We start from the raw sequence: 25778 nt of genomic DNA on the forward strand, positions 1-25778 counted from the left end.
GTATCAGTCGGAGCCTCGGTCAACTATAGAGCCTCCAACACCGGTGACTTCCCGGACGAACGCACCGGGAGCTGTACGCATAGGACCAACTATGAGATCCATTCCGGAACAATAGAGATAGAAGAGGTGAGTGTGAAAGCGTTCCCGGATATGTCCCGAGTAGTCGCCAACGGCAGGATGATGCCCTACTCGTCCGATATGGGGCTGGAGGGAACCTCGGAGGGGACTTATGTCTGGGTCGAGCAACCCCAACCCTGCGATAGACGGCTGATCTCCCTCCTGTATGAGGGCGAGGTTGAGATCATCACGTTCAGGTCTACGTCGTTCGTGAGAAGTAGGGGTGACGATAGTGCCTTCCAGATCCATTCCACTCTCGGGCCACCGGAACCTATGTGCGGAGGGATTGCACAGGCAACCCAGGTGTCCTCTGTGTTCCTGTTGGTCAGCTTCCCAGACCACCGTGGCCTACGGAGTGTTACTAAGCCCAATCTTATGTCTCTCATGCAGGGGCTCTCAGGGTACGTTTTCAACTCTCTCACCTTCTCGATGAGCCAGGACCTGGCCGAGCTAGAATATCAGTTTTGTCTGGCCCGTCGCCAAGATTTGCAGCTTCGCGTCCTCATGCTGTCACTCCACCCCGGACTAGATGTTCCCCTGGATCCGGAAATTCCCTGCACATTTGCCGCTGGAGCAGGAGAGGCAATCATGCTGGCCACTTGTGCAAGAGTCGAGGTCCGCATCGCCCAGAACTCGACATGCTTCGAGGAAATCCCAGTTGCTCTCTCAGATGGAACAAGCGCCTTCATGTCCCTCCCTTCCCGGAAAATCATCCAGAGGTCGCGCCAAATCGAATGCGGCAGCCGAGTGCCGCTGGTTCTGGAGGAAAGTGGCATTTGGTACAGCCCGAACTCTCTCGTGGAGCCCCGCTATGCCAGGCCGCTTCCGGTGTCGAGAGAAATCCCGGGCTGGAAGACTGCGGCACTACCCAAGTTGGACACCAGCGGAATTTACAGAACCTCAGACATCAAGCGCCTCAGAGCTGCTCTTGAGGCCCCCGGTGCATCTGAGATCCGGACGCTCAGGAGACTGGATGCCCTCGCGGGCGCCAGCATAGACCGCAAAACTCTGAAAGATCACCTGGACGAGGTGACCGAACGAGTACCTGACATCATCTCTGGCTGGATGCTCAGCAAGGGCTACATAGTTGGTGGGTGGTTCGGATTCGCAGTAATGCTTCTCGGGTGCCTGGCGGTGCTTACTAGCTTGATACGCTGCGCTCTGATTCTGAGGCTTCTGGGAGGTAAAGTTCCCCTGTCACGAGCTTTGGTCTTTGCAACGTCCGAAGCCTACACCGCCGTTAGGTACTTCGCACCCACTCAGAGAGTCAATTCCCCTTCTCGCGGGCCTGAAGCCGTAGAAGCCGGAAACGACCCTTGTGACGCCGAGCGGCTAGCGCAGTCTAGCTACCTCAAGCTCGTATCAGAAAGGACACACTGATGGCAAATTTGCTTGCTCTTCCTGCCGTGTCCAATCCTGATGACCTGAGAGGGTTGCGGCGTCTCATAGACGACCTCACCGCAAACGTTCGAGCACTGGACGCCCTCGACACGCCCTCCGATTCTTATGGCGAGCTGCTACTACCGGTGATGAAGGGCAAAATCCCTGAGACATGGAGGATGCAGTGGGCCAGATCTCGTAAAACAGCCCCTACTGAGGAGGGGTCATCAGAGTTCTCCCGCTTCATGATCTGCCTCCACGAGGAGATGAACTTGCGTGAAGAGGCCTTCCAGGTCCCATGTCAGAGGGGAAAGCCAAACCATGCAGAAAGTTCTCACCAGTCACCCACTAACTCAGCTACTAGCACGCTGAGTTCTCAACGGGTTCAGATGGTGACTAAGCCTAAATGGAGGTGCCAAGCGTGTGGACAGGGACAACATGGCCTTGCAAAATGCGACCAGTACCACCGAATGAAACCAGAGGATCGATGGAGCGTCGTGAAGAGGGCTGGACTCTGCTTCCAGTGCCTTGGACCTCATCGAGTTCGAGACTGTCAAAGCAGACGATGTCCACTGTGTCAGGAGCATCATCACTCATCTCTACATCGCGGGGAACGGGAGACATCAGCAGCACCTTCGGCATCGGGGATAGCTCCCTATGCATTCCCGTCTCCACCTTCTCAAATCCCAAAGAGTGTAACGGGGATAGCTCCCCATGCATTCCCGTCTTCATCTCCTCAGCCATCAATGGTTGCAACCAGCCCAACAGTCGACTCAGCTCAAAGGACTGACAACTCAACACCAAGAAGCTGTCGCTACAATGCCATCAGCCGGCACAACAATCAGTTCTTCCAAACTGCCCTGGTAAAAGCTTCAGGCCCGAAAGGACACCGGCTGGTACGAGTGCTATTGGATGGCGGATCAGACACCTCTTATGTGAGGACATCTCTGGCAGAGGATCTCGGTCTTCCGATCCTGAGAACTGACACATTCGCATGCGTGGGTTTTCAGGAAAAGCTGGAAGAGCCTCGGCCATACCATCGAGTCCAGATCAACCTGCAAAGCCGATTCGGAGACGACCCAGTACAACTTGAGCTATACAGTACAGATCGGCTCTGCTCAGCGACCAATCTCAGACTCAGCCAGACCAATCTCCAACTTTGACGCTACAAAGGCGCGCACATCCCGTATGAAGGACAGACTAGGTGAAGAGGCTGTTGTCCAGTACGAGACCCAACTCACTGACTTGTTGGCAAGTTCTATCATTGAACCCATACCACCATTCGATTACAGTTCCAATGAGGTGCCACCCAGGAACAACTGTCACGGTGGGGAGCCCACAGTGAGTCCACCTGAGTCCCAAGGCGACTCAGAAGAAGAGTCCAACACTCACAGTCAATCCTTGGGCACTGTGTGTGAGAAGAGTCGTGACCGGGCGGCTACAATAGCACCAGCAGGGCCAAACCAGCCTGTGACTGACAGAAGGCTCGTAGCCTGCTTTCTCTCCCACGCATGGGATTCTATTGCTGCTGGCTCGCAGACGGACACAGTTTACACCGATTTTAGCTCTGCTTTTACTTCAGTTAACCATCAGCTGCTTTTGCACAAACTGAGAACATCGTTTAGTGTCTCTGACAAAGCGTATGCCTGGCTCGCATCTTATCTGTCCAATAGGCGCCAGCGCGTAGTGCTGAACGGCGTGACCTCTGACTGGACTTCTGTCAAGTCTGGGGTGCCAGAAGGCAGCATCTGTGGACCTTTGTTTTTTATCTGCTACACTGCTGACATTCCATCTATCATCAACACAAACTGTATCATGTACGCGGATGATTTGAAACTTTTCAATCGTGTAACCTCTAACGACGACGCCGCCGTCCTGCAGGCCGACCTTGGTCGGCTGGTGCGATGGTCTGAGGCATGGCAGCTAAAATTGAACCCAGTCAAATGTTTTGTTATTTCGTACACGCTCAAAACCCGGCCAGTTACATTTGATTACCAGATCACTCATGTTTCACTGCAGCGCAAGGTAGAGGCACGTGATCTCGGAGTGATACTGGACAGCAAGCTGACATTCGCGCGTCACATAGACACTGTTGTGGCGAAGTCCAGACGCATGCTCGGGTTGTTCATTCGGGGTATGCAGCAGCCTCGCAACCTGCGCGGCGGGGCCCTTGACGTCAGAGCATTGCGTACTGCCTACTTTGCGCATGTCCGATCACTCCTGGAGTATTGTAGTGTCGTCTGGGCCGGCGCTGCAGTGACCCAAATGAAACGACTAGACCGTGTGCAACACAAGTTCCTCATTTGGCTCGCATCTCGTTCGGACCATCCCACAAACTGCCTGGATTACGAACATCTACTGTCTCACTTTCAGGTTCCATCCATCAAATCGAGATTTCATCAACACGACCTCATGTTTTTATTCAAGATTTTCCATGGTCAGATTGACTGCCCGCAACTAGTCACAAGGTTCTCACTCTCAGCACCTAGTAGAAGGGTGCGCAACATCAGGCTGTGGAATATCCCACCAGCACGAGTCAATACTGTCAAAAACTCTATGTTCGGGCGAATTCCAAACAGCTGTAACGCCCTCCTAGCCGCGAACAGTACAGTTGACTTTTTCACGGCAACACTTGGAGCCTTCAGAACTGCTGCATATTCATTCGGTCAGGCCGCCGGTGTGTACTAGCATGTTTCCTTTTAGTGTATACTTTTAGCTTGTTTTCTTTTTAGTGTTGCTTATAGTAGATACCTACCTATGTTATGCCGTGCTTTTAACTACAGTGTTGTGAATCGTTTGTGTTTTCACCTCATCTTGTTTATGATTTTATGTACTGTTTTGACTGCACCTGTTAAAAGGGCGTTTGCCTGTGTGTGCTTGTAGTAAATACAATACAATACAATCGCACCAGAACAAGGCGGCAACTTGCCGCCTCAACCGGTTGTCAGGCTCAAGTATATCACCCGACCCTTCTACAAACGACATAATGTTGAATGTCCCCTGCAGACGGTTACCAGGTTAGATCGTATGTGCCAAGTCTGCCAAAAGCATGTACTGTAGACTGGTAAGTACTTAAAAGCATAGCTCGTCAAATGGGAGGGGATGTGTGGAATAACTATAGAAGTGGAGAGAAAGGTGTTCGCCAGCTTCGTGTTTCAGCCGCGCCAAATATGTCTTGCTTTTCCATTACAGTAGAAAATAAAGAAACTTCCGCAAACATCTAAATTATGAAAAGCTGGGGCAATCTAATAAATCAATAGGTGTTCTACAAATTTTGGAAAATGGCGCTTACGGTCAGAATCCTTTGGACGGCAGAATAACATTACACCCCAACAGACATACCCGAACAATATTATAGCATTTGACAACACTAAAAAACAGTTACCCTCAACAAAACCCACCATCAGCCTAGCAGTTGGCACCCCATAATCACACTGAATTCCCAGATGGCCCAACACAATATCACTCCCTTGGGCAGATAGGCAAGGCAAATAATCACCGACCGCAGCAGACGAGTGCTCCTGTCCCAGGCCGGGCCGGGCGTGTCACTTCTCTTCCGAGCTCTACGAGCCACTGACCAGAGACCTCATCAGACTCAGTGAGCTGCCCCGGTAGCCGGAGCCGAAGTGGTTCCTGAAACACAACGGGCACAGTGACTCAGTCATGAGAGGACAGGTAACGTTTTAAAGTAGAATGTATAGCGCATGAAAAACACACCTCGGAATTCGGATGAAAACACATAGGTAGCTTTTAGTACAAGCGAAATACAACACAAAGGATTGTACGGATAAAATAGAGTTTCGGTGATAAAAAAGCAGCAGACACAACCAGCCTCCCATCAAACCATATGCGATGCAGTCACGTAATCTCCCAAGCACTTAGCACTACCTAAGATGCCCCTCACTGTAACTAACCACTAACCAGTGGTTGAGGTTGTGGAAGAGCTGGTAGAGCCGGTTCCGGCGCTCGAAGCCCTCCTGTTTGGGCAGCACAGCATGGTAGCCACGGAAGAAGCCCGATCCCAGACCGCCGAACATGTGCCCGATGCCCAGCTCGTACTCGGCGTGACCGTAGAACGACGACGGGTCAAACACAACTGGCGGAAGGACGGGTCGGGTCATATTCAGGCGAGGGGCGTACAGACGGAAAGGGCCTGCATGAGGCACTCGTCAAAAGGGGCCCATCACTCAATTAAGACCGAGCTGGCGATAATCTCGTTATTCAAATATTCTAAGTTTCCCCGCCTAGGCTCCTACATTTTCTACCGAAAAAAAAAACATTGATGAGATGGGTATACTGACGTTTTCAATATAAACAACTACAACTGAACAGTGAAGAAGCAAGTATCTCCAAATACCACCTCGAAAGTCTATTGCGATCCATCTCCACCAAAAAACCCTCCATGTCCCTGCCCTGCACCGGCGAGTCACGTGCTCCAGTCTCCCCGTTTACCTGGCTCGTCGTCAGTCTCGGCGGCATTTCCCGACCACAGGTCCCCGTGCAGCAGCGCCGGGGTGACGGTGATATTTCTGAACATCTCCGGTAGGCAGCGCTGCAGTCGCGGCCACAGCTCACGCGCCTCCCGGTCCCCGTATTCGCGCTCAATCATCGCGATCTGTCGGTAGCCAGTAACAGGACTTCAGTGGGTATACCGGTAGATCCGATAGGAAAGGCACGCATTTGTCCAAGAAAATTGCTAAGAAAAGGTGGATGGGGAAGCAAAGAGGCATAAAAACATATCAAAATCCTTTTGAGAATATGAAGGATAACTGCCCCAAATTTCACTTTTGCTTTTATTAAAGGCAAACCGTCAAAGTCCATGATAACTTATATGATCGCCTGTAGTCACAAGCTCACAACAAATATACTTGATGATTCTAATCCAATGGACATGAGAACCAAGTGCGAACACTAGTCGGTTTAATTGTTCAGACATATCTAATAGGGTCGGGCTTCCCAGTCTCTCCCAGTCCTGTACTCTCAGCGCAGCTCGACCCCACGTCTCCCATTCCCGCCGGCCCACCCACCTGGGGCTCCAGTTTGTCCCGTGCCAGAAACTGCACCCAGTCGTCGCACCATTGGTTCGCCTGCGGGATCCGGCCGCAGCATGTCGGCACGGGAAACCCAAACTGGCTGACCGGTGCTGCCGCCTGGCGGGAAAACGCAGAGTTACACAGAGGAGACAGAGCGACCACCCGAGGGGCTGATGGACCCGAGACGTTTATTGCGGCTCACAAAGTCTCGACGACTTGTCAACTGAGCTGTGACATTTGTGAGATGGTAGAATTCATAGCACGACTCATTACCGAGTAAAAAAAAATATACTGTACCATATCAAGCCAACATAACAAAGGTCTTGCAGGTACGGTTTTCAAAAGGTTTCAAAGAAACTGAACAGCTGCGCTCACATGTTTTTCGGACGCTCCAACGCGCGAGCTATGAGCCTCTTCCTTCGCCAGGGCGGCTCCATTGTGGAGGTGCATCCTGGAACGGTGACGACTTCTATAAATACGCGGAGCCCTAGCTAGTACCTAGGCCACATCCATACTAACTCCCCTGGCAATCCCACAGCCTGCATCATCCTCACGTTCTAGTGTGGAATCTGTCCACTGAGAATATAGCTAGGTGTTTACTAGCCTGGTGGAATCTGTCCACTGAGGATATGGCTAGCTGTTTACTAACCTGGCTATCTGTTCCCCCAGCTGCGCCGCTCGGCCGCGTAAACCTCCCATGTGCAGGAATTCCATAACGAGTACGACTCGGCCGGAGGCGGGGTCGGCGGCCACGCCCAGGGGGCGGGGACAGCGCACTGTGTCCGTGTCTTGGATAGCCTGCAGCGAGGCCCGCTCACCAGACAGCATCTCCCGCGCCTGCGGGAGTGGGGAGCAAATGGAGGGTGATGGCAGAAGGGGGTTCTGTGTGGATTACTCGAAATGCTTTGTTGTTATTTATTGGGGCTTTAGGACGCGCCGACTGCAAAGGTCATTTTGCGTCCATAGCTCGAAATGCCTGGGAAGAAACCAAGAGAGTGTGGCAAGATAGCAGACTGCATGATAGTTGACACAGCACCTGCAGTGTGAGAACTGAGCAGCCACATCAATCAGTGCTTACTGATCACAGTGAAGTTTAAGTGCCAGGGCACACCACTTTTTACAAAGGAGGCAACCGAGTGAGCAGGACAATAGCCAAAAGTGAAAACTTTTGTAGAGGAATGGGATGTTATACCACGCCACAGGAACCCAACTGAGCTGAGCATTGAGCACAATGACTACTGGCTACAATCATACCAAATGATACTCCTATTTCTTTTTAATACCATGAGCAATAAACACAAGTTTCTAACATATTAGATAGGAATACTGATATCAGGCAGCTTTTGCCAAATTGTCAGGGAACTCAGATTTGTTTTTCAATAAAAAAACAATTCTAAAGAATAGTGTTTTAACTATTGACAACAAACCTTCGGTTACTTTATATACTGTTTTTTTTTTTTTAACTCACTAACCTCATTGCCCACGTCGTCGGACCATTTCAAGTACAGCTGGCCGCGATCAGAATCAAAGCCCTGCCCTTGGCAGACGCAGCCGCCACCCCTGCCTCCACGAATTGGCTTCAGAAATGACAGCCCCAACTGCCCTTTGACAAACTCAAACTCCATCACGGCACTGGAAAACAGAGGATGGTCAGTGTCCAGCGTACTGATTACTGAATGCCTGCCATGAACAGCATGATCAACAGTCACTGCACAATACCTGCTCTTAGCACGTTCCAATTTTTCAAGTCACATAACACATTGACATGACAATTACTGAATGGACAAAATCGTCATCCTTTCAGTCTTGTTCTTTCAGAAGTCCAGTCCATCGTTGCAATAATAAAATAAAAGCACTGGCAACGCCCAACGATACAGTAATTCAGCAATTATTTCATGCTTTCACAATTGATATTCAGTCAGTGTAGGCTGTAGATGCATTTGGTGCCATGTGATTCAACATGTTTTGTGATTTTGATAGTCATAACACATCATTTTGATTCAGTTGACGTTATGCTTCTCACGTTTTCAGCTTATATACATGCGAGGTCAAATTCATAAGGGTATGTTTTAAAGGTAGTGTGCCACCTTTGAATGATTTCCCATTTTATTTTTCCTAGGATAAGAAGCTTCTGTTTTTACCTAATATCGCAAAAAAATCAAAAATGGGCCTAAAATAGCGCTTTTTTGCCTAAAAGTTTATCGGTTTTTCGATATGTTTAACAACTGTAGTGGGCTCACCTGCAAACAGGCGTCGGCAACAATCACGAATGCGGCACACATGTGACAATAAGCAAAGGTCATTATAGAGTTACGATGTATGGGAATGAGTTATCAGCTGTCTAATCGTAGACAACACAATGTCGAATTTAAACTGTAAGCCTGTATTGGTATTGTTTCTTTAATTTGGCAGTCGAACATTAATTTATGGTTGGAAATATTATTTTATGTAAAATAACTGATATGAAACAGCCGTCTCTAAAGTTATGACCCCATCTCACCACATGAAAGTGGCAGAAATGACAATGATCAGCTGACGCATTTCTCTTGGCCGAAGTCAGAGCGCGCGGCCCGACGCACCACCACCGCGCCCAAAGCCAGGGCCCCGGTAACGTGAGGTAGCCGAGTCGGGGCAGCGTGCGCTGACCCAAGCCGGGGCCGCGGCTTTGGGCGCGGTCTACCGCATCCCCGCGGGCAGCCCCGGGCTATCACATGACACCGGGAGGACGCGCGGCCCCGGCTTGGGTCAGCGCACGCTGCCCCGACTCGGCTACCTCACGTTACCGGGGCCCTGGCTTTGGGCGCGGTCTACCGCACCACCTAACTAACAGGCGTGTTCGAAACCGCAGGAGATGACGATGAACAGGTTCATTGAAACTTGATTGGATGAGCATATCGGTAATAGCGATTTCAGTGTGTGCATTTATTGTTCATAGTGGTGTGAAATGTGGTTGGGGTACGACCGACAACCCGTCAGGGCGAATTTCGCACTGGGGTACTCAAAATTTGAAGAATTTAAGACGTTTCCATGAGTTTTGAAGGTATGGATAAGTTCTAAAAATCCGGTTCTCCTTATCTGGGCCATTAACTCCATACGGTCCAGGAAAGCTGGCACACTACCTTTAACCCTCGCATGTGTGCGGCGTTTGCCAGCTTCTAATGTGTAGGGGGGGGGGGGGGTCGGTTGGACCCCCCTTGCCGTTTGGCCCCTGATCGAGCTAGAGCTTCGCGGAAAAAAACGAGCGTGTTGCCCGTGACGAGAGGAACCCGATGATACCCAATTTTGAGGTCCTAGGTCATTGGGTGACCTTCCAGGTCAGGTCAATGACCCAAAGTCGGGAAAATCGGGACCTGTTAGAAAGTCGTAAAGTGTGGCTGCTAAGGGGTTTTTCGGGGTGCTGATCACGAATATCGTGTTAGTTTTGATCACAGATGATGTCTTTAAGCATTTAGACCAGTTCGGGTCAGGTCAGGTCAGGTCAACCAGTAGGCATCGTGACGGGTATTCGTAGTACCTGTCAACCGCCTCTGACAGCTTCGTAACATATTACGAAGGCACCAAAACTACTTCGTAAATGTTCAAATGGTTACTAAATTCGAATTCAGCTCCAAAAACTAGCCTAGAAACATGTACAGCTCGAAAAAGTGAACCGAGGTCACCCGAGGTCACCAAAGGTCAATGACCTGACCTGACCTTCAGGTGACCTTGACACCCACCCTAATGCATGGAAGCAACATCAAATCACATGTTTGAACGTTAGAAACCACGAAAAGCTTGCAAACGCGCGGCTAATGCGAGCCGACATACGCAAAATCGCGATTCCGGCCAAACATGGTCTCGGAAAAGAGGTCACAGGTCAAAGGTCATTTGGGTCAGGGTCATGAAATTTTCAGGGTAGGTGTAAAATTGATCAATGTGAGGGTACTGGAAGTTTCGTCGCGATCGGCCGCTTTTTACGCGAGTTATTCGCGAAAAACCATGGGGGGTCCATCCGACCCCCCCCCCCTACACATGCGCGGGTTTCTTATTTCAGCACAACACAATCAGACAGGGGGGGGGGGCGGGGGTCTGTTGGACATCCCCCTTGCCGTTCGGCCCCTGATGGAGCTAGAGCTTCGCAAAAAACGAGCGTGTTGCCCGTGACTAGGCCCAAATTTAGGGTCCTAGGTCATTGGTTGACCTTCCAGGTCAGGTCAAAGACCCAAAAGTCGGGAAAATCGGGACTCGTCAGAACTCCGTAATGTGAGGCTGTTATAGGGTTTTCGGGGTGCTAATCACGAATTCCACGTTAGTTTTGATCACAGATGATGTCTTCATACATTTAGGCCAGGGCGGGTGCCGGGTTAGGTCAGGTCAAGAATTGTTCAAATGGGTGCTACATTCGAAAACAGCTCCAAAAACTACCCTGGATAGGAAACAAGTGAAATTTTAAAAGGTGAACTGAAGTCATCAAATGTCAATGGCCTGACCTGACCTTCACATGACCTTTACAGCCACCATAATGCATGGGAGCCACATCATTTCACATGCATGAACATTTAAAACCACAAAAGACTGCAAACGCACGTCGACGCATGCGAGTCGACATACGCCGAATCGCGATTCCGATTTGCGAAAAATTGAGGGGGTCCGTTCGAACTCCTCTTGAAGTGCGAGGGTTTAGCCCTCGCCGGCACAGGGGGGTTGATGCACCCCCCCCCCCCCAAGGTTTTTCGCAATTAACTCGCGTAAAAAGCGGCCGATCGCGACGAAACTTTCAGTACCCTCGCGTTGATCAATTCTACACCTACCCTTAAAATTTCATGGCCCTGACCCAGATGACCTTTGTTGACCTGTGGACAAGTCATTTTTTCAACTTTAAACTTGGTCATTGCAGGGGTCACAGGGCCGGGCTGAGGAGGTGACAAACAGCAAAATTATCACAAAATAAGTTCATAAATCTGCTCATAAATTGGGGGCAAAATTACTTTGCCACAGAAACACATTTGAGGATTAACATTTCAATTTTAGAGGAAAACTTTTGTCTGCAATGCTTTTTACAACAAGTTTGCATTTCTTCAGATTGTTAGTCTCGTCACTTGTGGTTGGTTTATAAATAGGATTTGAAGCCAGCTCAATTTGTATCACTCTGCGCAGCCGGTGTTTTCGCATTTCACGTCAGTTGGGGAAACTACGAGGAGCCAAACAAAAATTGGATTAGCCAATCAACGGCTGGTGGGCTTTTGGCCATATATGGTCATAAAATCAGACTTCATCTTTTCAATGAATCCTAGCATTCAAATGAAAAAAATAAGGCATAAGGATGTTTTTTTAACCACACACGGCCTACACTCACTCGGTGCATAATTAACTGGCGGCTCTAAATCGCAGAGTTACAACGCAAGGTCAAACAGTGATTGGCAAATATGGCGGATTGAAACAGACGCGCCAAAAAATGTAAGCAGTACCGTGGTTTAAAAATGACATTATTCTTGTTATTTTGTTTATGGTTTTTCTAAATGTGGTTAAGTTATTATTTTAAAATTAAATATCTTTGTTTATTGTAATGAAATTAAATCATTTAACAATTTTCTTTCAAAACACCAATCCATTTATTGAATGGCCAGCTGATTGTGACACCCAGAACCTGCAGAAAAGGTGAAAACAGGGCGCCGGAGGGCATATTAGTCACGTGATATTTGGAGCTTCTCCCCCTCTATGGGCCTTCTACATGCTAAACGTCACGTGTGAATTTCATGAACCTTGATCAAATCGCCCCAGGCGCCCTGTTTTCACCGTCGTCCCAGAAAAGCCGTTTCCCTATCGCCATTTTCGATTCAATTCGCCGAATTTAATCAAATCACGCTAATTCCTAGTGGAAAATGGAAGCCTTTTCTCTCCATTAAGTGGACGCAATACCGCAAGTACCGGCTTGTTATACCGTTTTTCACCCTTAGAAGCGGGGGCTGCACCGGGGGCTGCATTTATGCCCATATATGGTCATCAAAAGTCCATTTATTGACCAATCAATTTTTAGATTTTTGCCTCGTAGTTTCCCCAACTGACGTTGGAAGTTCAATTTAAAGGGACCCTCCCACCTTAAAAAAAATGAATTGGCATGAAAGTGATGTCGCTCGGTTCAGAAAGAGCGAAAACGAATATCTACCAAATTTCACCGAATAATATTCACCGGTTTTCAAGATATTACTTTTACTTGCTATTCCTAGCGACTTTACTTGGAAGCAATAGTTTGGCAGCTGAAGTGCGGCACTTGTTGCGCGCAAAGCAGCATATTCCACCGTTTGCTACAAAACGTTTTAGTCAAACATTTAAAAATTGTTAGATATCTGCGCTGACGTCACACATTCAGAGGGGTATTCCTATGCATTAGCCCCTCTGAATCAAAATGCTGCAATTTTGAAATTCAATATTTCCGATTTAAGGCATTTCTCAATATTGTGAGTGCCGAAACTGGTAATTGTGAGCCAGGGACCCCATTTTGGCTATCTCATCTCAAATCTAATGTTAAGGTGGGAGAGTCCCTTTAAATTGAAATAGGGACCATTCAATGCTGATGCTGACCTACGAATACAAATTGAAATAAGCATTTGTAGAAAGCAAATTGAAATTGAAATCCCGCGCATACACCATAGAAAATGAAATTTAATATAAATTTACGGATTGCACTTACCGGAACGGCCAAGAAAGCACACCGACACGTCCACGTCCGAGTTCCGACGACGCTAGCTCGACGAGAAAATTCAAAATGAAAATCAAGGCCATATATAGTATGAAAATAGTCACTATATGTCAGAGTATTATGGCCTTGAAATGGTTACCTCACCCAAGGCACCTCACCGACGCCGTGGAAAATGGCGTGGAAAATGGAGGACGCCGCCACGTGCCACGCGATTTCACTTTTTCAAGGTCCCTCTGTTTCCGGCGACCTCGAGCCACGCCCGACTACAGCGCCATCTAAAAAAGAATCCTTCACTAAAGCGACACCTACTATGAACGTCAAACCCCTTGAGACCCCACTTTTTTGCGATAATTTTTAAATGCGTCAACTTTCGTTGACAATATTCTGGCAATGTATGTTTCAGAACCTGCCGAAACTTTCATTACTAAGGTATTTTGACGCCAAACGATTATGGATGGTACTTCTCATTCACTCGTAATGCTAAGGTCAATTCAGGCCCGGGCGCGTCATTTTTTTTTCCCAGCCGGAGCAATACACAGGGCGGCTCTGATTGGCTACCCGCTCCGGCCCGTGACGTCAGACCGAGAAGATGTCACACAGGGATGCCGGAGAGCGCTTTCGATTCCGGAGATTTCAAATCAAATGCCGTTGAGTTGATGCCGCTGTGTAACGAGGATGCGCAATGCACGGTGACTATAAATACACGGTGGCGCAATGTGTATTCTAACCGGCGTAATGATGGGTGAACGAAAGTATATTCTTTGATTGAGATAAGTATGAAGCGTATTGTTTGATGCATATTTAGCATGTTGTAACAGCGGAAACATTTCTCGCGAGATATTTGACTTTACCTTCCATGCTTTTTTTATATCTATTGCGAACTTGATAGACGCAGCGGAGTCTGCCTTTCGGACTCCAACGGTCTGCATAAAACACACGTTTGGAAAACAGATGCCCTCCGCTGCTTCCCACCGGGGGGGGGGGGGGGGGGAGACTGCATCTCTTTTACACCCAGACATGTTGGAGTAAATATTCCACTTTGAAGATACAGCTTTGTAGTTCGTGGTTATAGCTTAATTAAGTTCAAAAACAATCACGCTGAAACATTTAACGAATATGGGTGTCGCACGCCAACAATTAGCTTTTGACCGCCGCGCCAGTCGGATCGCCTTCCTGACATTCATACACTGTCTCAGCAGCACCAGAACCACTGGAACATGTATTTACACATGGGAGTACCATCTGGCAACCACTGCTCGCATTCCGCCAGACCGTTATCATCGACGCGTTTAAAGCTTTCACTGTCGATCCGCATTGAGGATTACATCCTAACTGCCATCCTGAACACATTAGGCACTGTGGGTTCGACCCACAGACACGTTTCGAGCCACACACTCCGCCAGGTTGTGTGGGGCTCGTGCTGGGGGCACCACCTGAGAACAGAGTGATTGCTTCGCGACCTTCGTTGGCACGGCGTAGGCACCGTGGTCGCCAGCGGCGGCGTCTTTTTTGGGTCTCCCGGTGGAAACACGCCGCTTGCCACCAACTGGGACCTTCCTGCGAGCCACTGCTGTCGGATGGACGCCTATCATCACGGAGCTTTTAAAGGAGCTTGCAGGGACAGCGCTGCAACCATGAACCAGTGCCAAACTGGTGCAAACTTGATACCCGCGAATTGTCCGTTTTCATGCACTCGTAGCGGCTAATGAACGTGGCCGTGCCCAGTGCGGGGCCGTACAGCTCTGGTGCACGCATGAGGTCAGCTTGCCATGACTCACACAGAGCCTGGCACCGAGCGATCAGTTCAGCTGTCCCGTCGCCCAGGTTGGTGCCCGCCTTCTCCTCGCTCGCCGGGTCAGGTTGCTGATCACCAGATGCGTCACTTCGGCTCGTGCTTGGCTGGCTCGTGCTGCTCGGTTCCCGCGGATCTTGCCTCATTGAGGCCAAAAACCCGCCGGGTGCTGTAAGACCTGTCAACAGGAGGACCATGACTATGAAAACACACTACACGAGCGGTCCAAACACCACCACCGCGCAAGATAGTACAAATAGATCATTTGGGCCAGAACATAGCCTCGAGAACGAGGTTATATCTCCATTACCAAAGGTCACAGGTATCTCAAGTATTCAGTGTACCTTAACCCTCGCCCGTATTGGTGTTTTTCCAGCCGCGAACGTTTAAGGGGGGGGGGGTCCGTTGGACCCCCCCCCCCTCCTTGCCGTTTCGCCCCTGATCGAGCTAGAGCTTCGCGGAAAAAACGAGCGTGTTGCCCGTGACGAGAGGAAGCCGATGATACCTAATTTTAAGGTCCTAGGTCATTGGTTGACCTTGCAGGTCAGGTCAATGACCCAAAAGTCGGAAAATCGGGACCTGTTAGAACGTCGTAAAGTGTGGCTGTTATGGTTTTTTTCGGGGCGCTGATCACGAATATCATGTTAGTTTTGATCACAGATGATGTCTTTATGCATTTAGTCCAGGTCGGGTCAGGTTAGGTCAGGTCAACCAGTAGGGGTCCTGCCGGGTATTCCTAGTAGGTGTCAACCGCCTCTGACAGCTTCGTAACATGTTACGAAGGCACAATAACTACTTCGTAAATGTTCATATGGTTGCTAAATTCGAATTCAGCTCCAAAAACTGGCTTAAAAACATGTAAAACTCGAAAAAGTGAACCGGGGTCACCAAAGGTCAATGACCTGACCTGACCTTCAGGTGACCTTGACACCCACCCTAATGCATGGGGGCAACATCATATCACATGTTTGAACGCTTGAAACCACGAAAAGACTGCAAACGCGCGGCTAATGCGAGCCACCATACGCCGAATCGCGATTCCGGCCAAACATGGTCTCGAAAAGTAGGTCACAGGTCAAAGGTCATTAAGGTCAGGGTCATGAAATTTTCAGGGTAGGTGTAAAATTGATTAACGCGAGGGTACTGAAAGTTTCATCGCAATCGGCCGCTTTTTACGCGAGTTATTTGCGAAAAACCATGGGGGGTTCGTTCAACCCCCCCCCCCTATACGGGCGAGGGTTAACCCGCGCCCCGCTAGGGGGGCTAAGAAGTATGTGTCTGACGAACAATGTACCATCGATGGTTTTCAATAACTTACCAATTTACTCGATTTCACAACACATTTCTTGAAATGCCTGTGAACGGCATTTCATGCCTGTGATCGTCCACCTCCAGAGCAGCACGACCGCCCGATGTTCCGTCGTACTGCTCTACGAGGCAGCGAAGGCCGTCCAGCATTTTCTCTCCGGACAGCTCGCCAAAGACTTTCTTGAATTCTGTTCGGTACAACCTGTAATTAAAGGAATTGTGGTTAGACTGATGGTATGTGTTACTTGTTGATTGGGAATGGTCGGGTAGCTACTTATGAGCTACGAACAGTTAAGGCGACGGAGGCGGAAGTGACGGAACAAAATTTAACCGGTGTTCCGAAAACATTTAAGAAAAGGTGCATTCCACGATAGATCGACCAAAGCCGTACACCCTCATATTTTATTTTTTGCTTAACCCGCGCCGTGCTGGTGGCCTGAACATTCCGCCGAGTGCTGGGGGGGGGGGGCGTTTTCAAGCCCCCCCCCCCCGTCTAACTCGGGCCCTCGGCTCCTGGGTCACGTAACGACACGCGGTTAGCGGCAATCGAAAGAGCGCCAAAAATAAGGAAGAAAACAATTCAGTCATTTTTAAGGTCAGGTCACCATAGGTCACCAAAGGAAAAATGTTGGCTATTTCAACATTTTGGAAACTGTCAACGGCTAACTCGAGAACCGATAGAGCTACAGCGCCGCGGAAAAGTGCATTCGATAGCTCTCTTAACCTTCTTTCGCTAATATATATCCTCAGATTTGACCTCAGGTCAACGGTTTAGCCTCCAGAGGACAAAAACTAAAAAATAACAGTTTTTACGAAGAGTTTTTTCGGCAAGAACTTTTGGCTCAAAAGAGCCACGACAATTCTCCTGCCAGCATCGTGTTCCTCGCGTCGAGACGCGTCGAATTAACAATTTGTTGATCTTTAAGGTCATTTTGAAAATTTGACCTCAGGTCAAGGTCATGACCTGACCGAAAAGGGGTCATGCTGCATACCTATCAGTCGATCCGTATCGTCGAGCTGAACACAACTGACGTGTTTTCACCGCTCTAGTACGTCTCTATCAAAATATAGCCAAAAAAGGTTGAAATGTTCAAGGTGAAAGGTTCAAAGTGATCGTTCAATCAGTGTAGCTATAGTTAATAATAGTGTAGCTATAGATTATATATCTATAGGTATAAAATCGGTGTAGGTACCTTTGAACTTTTTCTGAGGTAAGGTCACTTGACGTGACCTGGTGACCTGACCTTGAACGACCCGGGTCTGAAATTTTCAAAACATGTGCGGAAAGGAGGTATGAACAGGTGTACCAAAAACAGCGGTGCGCAATTTGAGAAAAACCTGAGGGGGGGGGGCGTAAAACGCCCCCCCCCCCTCCCCAGCACGGCGCGGGTTAAAATTGGTCGAATGGGTTGTGATGGACGGGGAAGCCAGCTAAGGCAATCATTTTTTTCTTCGAACAACTGCTTCCGGGATATAGCCTCGGGCAATTCCTGGAGGTCACGCTGCGACCCTACGTTTAGCGGCTTATAACTCAGAAACTATTGGTTTTCTATGATTAAAACTTTATATAGTTCAACTCGCAATTAACCAACAAACATTTTGGCTATTTCGGAACTTTAACTTTTGAAAATGTTAATCACGTGTGCTCTTGACCTTTTCTTCGAAGAGTGACCTTGATATTTTCCCCACTGAAAGTTGCAATTTCGTCGGATGACGATTAAAGCCTTATCAATTTTCATTCATATGCGATAATAAAAAGGTGGCTTTCGGCCTGCGTTGACCTCAGGTCAGGTCATTTTTGTGACGCCCTTAATAAGTCAATGGCAGAAATATTGGTTACCACCGAAACGCATCTGACCGAATACTTTTGAATCATGTTGAGTTAGGCTATTATTCATGGCACTGGTGCAGCTTTGCATCAGCGACCCGCTGTAAGGTCATCCGAGGTCACCCGTTGAACACACGACAATAATTTTCCTTTTTTTGCTGTACCTTTTGTTCTAATAAAGAAAGAGACGTGGAATAGGCACTATTGTGTTTGCTTTGGCCTAGCGTCAGTTTGCTTTGAATTTCGATATCGATGACTTAAGGTCAGGCCAATTTCTTAACCACCCCCCATTATAAGTCAATGGGGGGGGGGGAATCAGCTCCCTTATTTCTACACTAAAACGCGTCGGAATTGCCTAAGATATAATGAGTGACTTCATATACGATTAACTTTGACTACCTTGAGACCTTGTTTGCTCTTGGGCAACACTGTGACGTTGCTTTTGGGTTATATGACGTCATCATGTGGGTTTTTTGGGGGTATAAGTGCAATAATTTCGCTAAAACATGTCAAACGTTTTTTCGCTTATAACTTTTTACCTAGTAACGACGGAGCAAAAATAAAAGCACCAGTGAACTCAGGACGTCCGTGCGCATCGAATGATCTACTTTGTTCCCAATTTAAGTAAACTTCAAATTTTCTGAAAAATTTAATTACGTTTAACTTAAAGGAAATAGTTCACTTTCTTGAAATTAGTATTTCGCTATGGATTTATGTTTTTTATGCTCAAAATGATCAGAAAATAAAACAAAACGTTTTTGTAAAAAGGATTATTTTCTATATTTTAGTATAAGAAGAACTATATTCTATATAAAATAATGTTTGACGCGGAAGCTTATTACGCGTTGACCAATCTTATTGCGTAGGACAAACCCATCGGCTGTAAGCAGCGTTCTGATTGGCTGACGATGACGTGACTGCATTCCTCAGCAAGGCACTCTTTTCGGAACGAAAAATGGAATATCTTCGTCTAGGGTGATCGTTGGGCCGTAAAAGCTTCTGATTTGTGCTAGTCTCAGCGCAAGGAACAAAACTGCTATTCCAGTTCCAAACCCCATGTTAAAAGTGAACTATTTCCTTTAATCAAAATGCATCATATCGCACATCAATCAAACCGGCTGATCACAAGGAACACAACGACACCGTTTTTAAAGCTCTAGCCTCATCGTGTGCCAAGTTATTAGCAAAAGCGTAGTTTGACCTTAGTTGACCTCAGTTGACCCGACCCAAGCGTTCTTGCAGCTTGCAAACACCAAGTAGATGTAAGTCAAGGTAGTACAACACAAAAACGTTAAAAGAAAGCACAAATCTCTTATCTTTACACATTCGGGCAAATTTCCTTAAAAATTGTCATGACCTCTAGATGACTTCAGGTCAACCGAATTTAAATAACAGGTGCATATGATGGCACTCGGTGACCTAAGCATATCCTGCAGGTTTGAATCAAATCGACGAAGAACTCTACTTTCCATGAACAAAATAGTGCATTTTTAGTGGTTTTGACTATGCACCGGTTTTTGTGACCTTGTAACCTGACCTCAGGTCACTGGAATCTAAAACTCCCAGGTCATGTGTCAAATAGATTCCCCAAGTTGTGTCCGAAATTTGGTAGCGCTACGCGCCATAGCGCCCACGCTATCAACGAATAACACTGTCATTCAGTTGCCGCTAAACTAGTCCAATTTTCCCCTGACCTTGTACCGGTTTTTGTGACCTGGTGACCTGACCTGAAAAGACTGGAACTTGAAATTTTCAGGATTTTCAGGATTTAGGTGCTGAAAGATTGCCCCCGAGGGTATGCCAATTACGTTATTTGCGAAAACCTTAGGGGGGTTGCATCTTGGTTGCATCAACCCCCCCCCCCTCGCCGGGCGAGGGTTAATGAAAATATACAACATAAATCCGCCATCCTTACCGGTGACAATAGCCAACATCAGGACAGTGGGCGCGGTCCGCTGCGATGCGGTAGAAATCGTCTCCGGCCTCCTCTTGCAGAGCTGAGATGAGCTCGTCTCGCGCCTGCTCAGCCGAGTAGCCCATCCGGAACAGCTCCAGAAGACGGTCCCTGGTCGCCGTCGATACATCCCTCTCCTTCGGAAGTCGTAGTCGTAGTCGTAGTCGTAGTTTGTAGTTCGTAGTCGCGGTAGTTTGCGGTAGTCGTAGTTCGTAGGAAGCAGCTCCTGACAAGCATAGGATTACGATAGGATGAGGTATGTGGTAACTGGTAAGAACGTGGGAGTAAAAAGCCGAAGAAAAGCCGAAAATAGCGTCGATTTGTTGAACGGGGGTGTGTCAGGGTCCATTTTCTGGAGGATCTCCACTGAGCGGCGATGGGCGGTGTTCAAGTCTTTCGTGCATATCTACAAAACGAATTGAGCTAGGTACATGCAATTTTCTGAGCATTACTTAAACGTAGTTCATACTGATAGCATATATATCCTGTCAAAATAGTGGTTCTATTTTGAACATCAGCGGCTCCACGGCTAATTTTCGGGAGGGCCCCACTGACCAGCAATGGGGCCTGGGTTTACGTGGATATCTCCAAAACGAATTGAGCTAGCCGCTTGAAACTTTCAGACTGTTCTCAACACTATAATAAGCATATCCTGTCCAAGGACAGGATTATTGGTGACATTGTACCAAAATTTTGAGGTCCTAGCTTGTGCAGGGACGTGTCCAAGGCTGGTTTCTCGAGGGTATTTTTCGCCAAACTTCGAATTTTCTTACATTTGCCGATGAGAGTTCCTCAGGTTCGCATCGATGATCAATGGCCCTGTTGCACTTGCATGACAGTAGGCTACGTGGCACAAGCATGTACTATGCTGCATAGGCAGATAGGTATCTGCATAGGCAGGCCCAGGGAAGGAACATCGGGAGGTGTCATTCCCCCATTTCAGTGTACCTGAATCCGCCTATGCTAAGCATAAATGGGCAACTACATGGTATTCTAATCACGTGAATACCTTACAGACATTAAGTTATGCTCATAAGATGTTTCTTTTTCAACAAAATACTTCAAAAATATTTACCCCATTTTTACCTTGATTTTACATACCTGAAACCGCCTATGACTTTTCAAATTTCACAAAACCCACAACATATATGAAGGACCCATCGTCATGTATACAGAAACATATCCTAAAGTTTGCATCTAAATCGAATGAGAAACATCAAAGTTATTGCAATTATACGGGTTAGGTGAAAAATGTGGAATTTTTATAATTGCTTGCATGACTCTGAGACCCTATTTTTCAACTTTTTCCAACTCTTTTGCATGAATCTAAAAGTTTACGCTGAGAGGAATTGAATGGTGTTTGTCCCATGATCAACATCAGTCATTTAGTTCCCGAGATCTGACGGGGGGCTGAATCGGCCTCCTCCACCAGAAAGCCCACCATTATAAATAGGGTTAAGCACAGGAAGTTTTCGCTTAAGCGGGCGCAATATGGGTCTTCTCCCTAATCTCAAGGAAAGTGAATGGATAAAACAGACAAAAGGAGGCCAATTTATGTACCTAACTTTTACTTACCCTAAGATTGCGGAAAATAGTCAAGCTGTCCTTGCTGCATGGGCAAAGCTTAATATCAGCCATTTTCAGACATGTATCCTGAAAAATGAGGAAGTTCAACTGTAAGTAAACGTTCAACCTTTGGGGTCAGGGTTGTAAACGACTGGAACAGCCAACCAGCATCAATCATCACATTTCGCACAGTAAACGCCTTCAAAGCAAAGCTCGACGCTCACTGGACTCACCTTCACTACACAATCCACAGTCCACACAAACGACTGAAGCAGAGTCACAGATTACGAGCTCGATAAAGTAAGAGTCCTAAAGGCCAAGTGGCCTTCTAAATTCTCGTACATCGTAAGTAAGTAAGTAAGTAAGTATTTTCCAAGCAAGGGAGAGAAGTACCTACCTATCAACTGAGCGCCGTGTCTGGAACACTACGCTTCTCAGATTGAGATTCCATGGAAAATAATATAAATCCAGTCATGAATAACCATGATGAATAGTGGACACACATTTCACACTTTTCATATCCACTCACCTGTGCCCCAAGTATGGAAGACCGCTTGAATTTTGAAATGAAATTGAAATGGGTATCAACGAAGATAGAAAGTCGGCAATCCCGGCGTAAGCACCTCTTTGCATAAAAAATAACGTAACAAACTTTGTATCTGGCCAGTTAGTGGTATTTGATATCAAGCGCTTCAAACTCACCCGAAAATAAACCGCAACGAAACGAACCCGAACGTGCTTTATATACATTGCCCGAACCAGAGATGGCCACCGGACGAAAACAAAACACAACGCACCATGGCACACAGACCAAAATCGGATGCGACTCCGTAGGATGCGAACGCTGTTGCTAAGCAACCACAATGCATTGTGGGTCCTGACGTCACGGGCCGGAGCGGGTAGCCAATCAGAGCCGCCCTGTGTATTGCTCCGGCTGGGAAAAAAATGACGCGGCCCGGGCAGAGGTTTGCGCTCGGCCACACTCGAGCCCCGCCACCAGCGCCATCTGCTCTAAATGCCATCTACCAGCGCCCGCTACCGCTACCAGCTACCGACCACCATCAAGCCTGAATGGAGCGAGGGACGCGAGTGACCGGTCGCCGGGCAAGGAGCGCCGGAGGGGTAGGGCGGAGCTTAGCGCTGACGTCATTACGTGGCTCCGCCCCATGAGCGCGTAGCCTCTACCAAAACAGCAGATTCGTTCCGTGAAATTTAACATTACGAGTGAATGAGAAGTACCTTTCATAATCGTTTGGCGTCAAAATACCTTAGTAATAAAAGTTTCGGCAGGTTCTGAAACACACATTGCCAGAATATTGTCAACGAGAGTTGACGCATTTTAAAATAATCGCAAAAAAGTGAGGTCTCAAGCGGTTTGACGTCCATAGTAGAGTAACAAACATTCGCATGGTAAGGTAACCGGACAAAAGATCGTAAAGCAGAAGATCGTATGGCAGAAGATCGTAGGCAGTTGATCGTATGCAAAATATCGTAATGGATAAAGATCGTACGACATAATGCTTTATGCTCGTATGGACAAAAGATCATATTCGCTAAAGATCGTCAAGGAAAATGATCGTATGCCAAAAAGTCGTAATGGATAAAGATCGTACGACATAATGATCGTATGGACAAAAGATCGTATTCGCTAAAGATCGTCAAGGAAAATGATCGCATGCCAAAAAGTCGTAATGGATAAAGATCGTACGACATAATGCTCGTATGGACAAAAGATCGTATTCGCTAAAGATCGTCAAGGAAAATGATCGTACGCCAAATGATCGTATGAGATAAAGATCGTACAGTCAAAATATGGTATTCACATGGTGCAGCCCAACTCCAGCGCATACAAAGCTTATCAATTTCTGTGTTCGCGTAGTAAGTGGCCGTCGTAAGCTCGACCATACATTGATGTTATTTCAGAGCTTAGATGGCTCAATGACACCTAAAAGCAACGCGTTGTATATGTGCCGAATAAATGAGTGTATGTGCTGCCGTTTTCATGTACCTATTTGAAGTGAACACAACTAAACCCATGTTCCCCCCCCCCACCCACCCCCCCCCCCCACCCCCACCCCCCACCGCGCCTGGAAGGTTAAGCGGCTAAGTAAATGTTAAAATGTTGCTTAAAGGTAGTGTGCCAGCTTTCCTGGACCGTATGGAGTTAATGACCCAGATAAGGAGAACCGAATTTTTAGAACTTATCCATACCTTCAAAACTCATGGAAACGTCTTAAATTCTTCAAATTTTGAGTACCCCAGTGCGAAATTCGCCCCGACGGGTTGTCGGTCGTACCCCAACCACATTTCACACCACTATGAACAATAAATGCACACACTGAAATCGCTATTACCGATATGCTCATCCAATCAAGTTTCGATAAACCCGTTCATCATCATCTCCTGCGGTTTCGAACACGCCTGTTAGGTGGTGCGGTAGACCGCGCCCAAAGCCAGAGCCCCATTATTGCCCCGGTAACGTGAGGTAGCCGAGTCGGGGCAGCGTGCGCTGACCCAAGCCGGGGCCGCGCGTCCTCCCGGTGTCATGTGATAGCCCGGGGCTGCCCGCGGGGATGCCGTAGACCGCGCCCAAAGCTGCGGCCCAGGCTTGGGTCAGCGCACGCTGCCCCGAGGCGACTCGGCTACCTCACGTTACCGGGGCCCTGGCTTTGGGCGCGGCTCAGAGGCCTCTTGCACCAAACTACCTAGCTAGGTAAAATCGAAAAACCGGTTTCAGAATAAGCTAATCTAACGGTGGTAAATTTGTTTGCAATAGCCCAATACATAATCCTGCATGTGCTTGCAAAATTTTGCATGCAAATTGTTACATTTGAGACTTGGACTGGGTATACGATGCAAAATAATCCAAGCATTGGTGCAAGAGGATTTTGGTGCAAGAGGCCTGCTCATACTTTGTGGTGCGGTGGTGGCATGCGTCGGGCCGCGCGCTCTGACTTCGGCCAAGAAAAATGCGTCAGCTGATCATTGTCATTTCTGCCACTTGCGTGTGGTGAAATGGGGTCATAACTTAAGAGACGGCTTTTTCATATCAATTATTTTACATAAAATTATATTTCAAACCATAAATAATGCTCGACAGCCAAATACCTAAAAGAAACAATACCAATACAGGCTTACAGTTTAAGGCTCGACATTGTGTTGTCTACGATTAGACAGCTGATAACTCATTCCCGTACGTCGTAACTCTATAATGACCTTTGCTTATTGTCACATGTGCGCCGCATTCGTGATTGTTGCCGACACCTGTTTGCAGGTCAGCCCACTACAGTTGTTATACATATCGAAAAACCGATAAACTTTTAGGCGAAAAAGGCACTATTCCAGGCCCATTTTTGATTTTTTTGCGATATTAGGTAAAAACAGAAGCTTCTTATCCTAGGAAAAATAAAATGGGAAATCTTTCAAAGGTGGCACACTACCTTTAACTAAGCGGCTGAAGTAAACGGCGTTAAAAATACTTTTTCCTTCGCACTGTTACATTTTCATATTGAATCGTCATCGCTTTTCGAGTCCTCAACAGATGTTTATCGCAGTATCACTATCGAAGTCGCAATTCTCCTAGTTATAGGATCCTAGTTTCAATCCAATCCTAGTTATAGTTATTGTTATCGAAGGCCGGTTAAAGATGTCAATTGTCCATCATTGGTTCGAAATCGCCCCAGTAATTACCGAGTTACTGAAATGGGAACAAATTTGGCACCTCTTCTTTTTGTATTTTGCACGTGCATTGGGGGTCACTCACATAGATCGAGGGCATCCGACCTTTAGAAGGGAGGCAGCTACCCTATAAAAATTACCGCAAGACAATCGCTCAAGCCGCTGCTGAGATATGGGCCTCTCAAAATCATTACTTTTGCAAAACTGCTTGAACACCCTTGACTTCTCACGTGGCACGTGCCACGATGGCCACTGAGATGTATCAAAAGTAGTCAATTACGGGGAAGAAGGGATGGGGCTACCAAGCAAAAAAGACCGCAGGGCGCAGGCCAATCGGTTCAGCGGTTGCTGAGATATAAGCCTCTCAAAAGCGTTACAGGCCGGGCCGGGCCGGGCCGCTCATACTGAGATTTTCCCGTTATATTCAAAAGACTTCGCTTCGC

General features: G+C 47.6%; 1 protein-coding gene and 1 long non-coding RNA gene across 5 annotated transcripts; both read right to left on the bottom strand.

The window, feature by feature from the left end:
* Positions 1–3896: 3896 nt before the first annotated feature.
* On the bottom strand, positions 3897–13601 carry LOC122380749 (ketosamine-3-kinase-like). Of its 3 annotated transcripts, none has more exons than XM_043364162.1 (8): positions 13201–13601; positions 8003–8162; positions 7180–7367; positions 6906–6981; positions 6525–6647; positions 5950–6112; positions 5419–5593; positions 3897–5130 (listed from the first exon to the last, which is right to left on the bottom strand). In XM_043364162.1, the coding sequence occupies exons 1-8, from the start codon at positions 13290–13292 to the stop codon at positions 5061–5063; spliced, it is 1047 nt and encodes a 348-aa protein (XP_043220097.1). In that variant the 5' UTR covers positions 13293–13601; the 3' UTR covers positions 3897–5060. The 3 variants fall into 3 exon arrangements, with proteins under 3 accessions (XP_043220097.1, XP_043220098.1, XP_043220099.1); XM_043364163.1 differs by having other exon boundaries at positions 13354–13399; XM_043364164.1 differs by lacking the exon at positions 13201–13601 and adding an exon at positions 9068–9109.
* A 796-nt stretch (positions 13602–14397) lies between these two features.
* Positions 14398–22498, bottom strand: LOC122380751. 2 transcript variants are annotated; one of them, XR_006256375.1, is made up of 5 exons: positions 22360–22498; positions 21667–21744; positions 20053–20317; positions 16320–16511; positions 14398–15179 (listed from the first exon to the last, which is right to left on the bottom strand). It is a non-coding gene; the product is annotated as an uncharacterized LOC122380751 (long non-coding RNA). The 2 variants fall into 2 exon arrangements; XR_006256374.1 differs by having other exon boundaries at positions 22187–22481.
* Between the last annotated feature and the right edge of the window lie 3280 nt (positions 22499–25778).

The sequence above is a fragment of the Amphibalanus amphitrite genome, unplaced genomic scaffold (genome assembly GCF_019059575.1).
Source record: "Amphibalanus amphitrite isolate SeventyFive unplaced genomic scaffold, NRLGWU_Aamphi_draft 000106F_arrow, whole genome shotgun sequence".
NCBI lineage: Eukaryota > Metazoa > Arthropoda > Thecostraca > Balanomorpha > Balanidae > Amphibalanus > Amphibalanus amphitrite.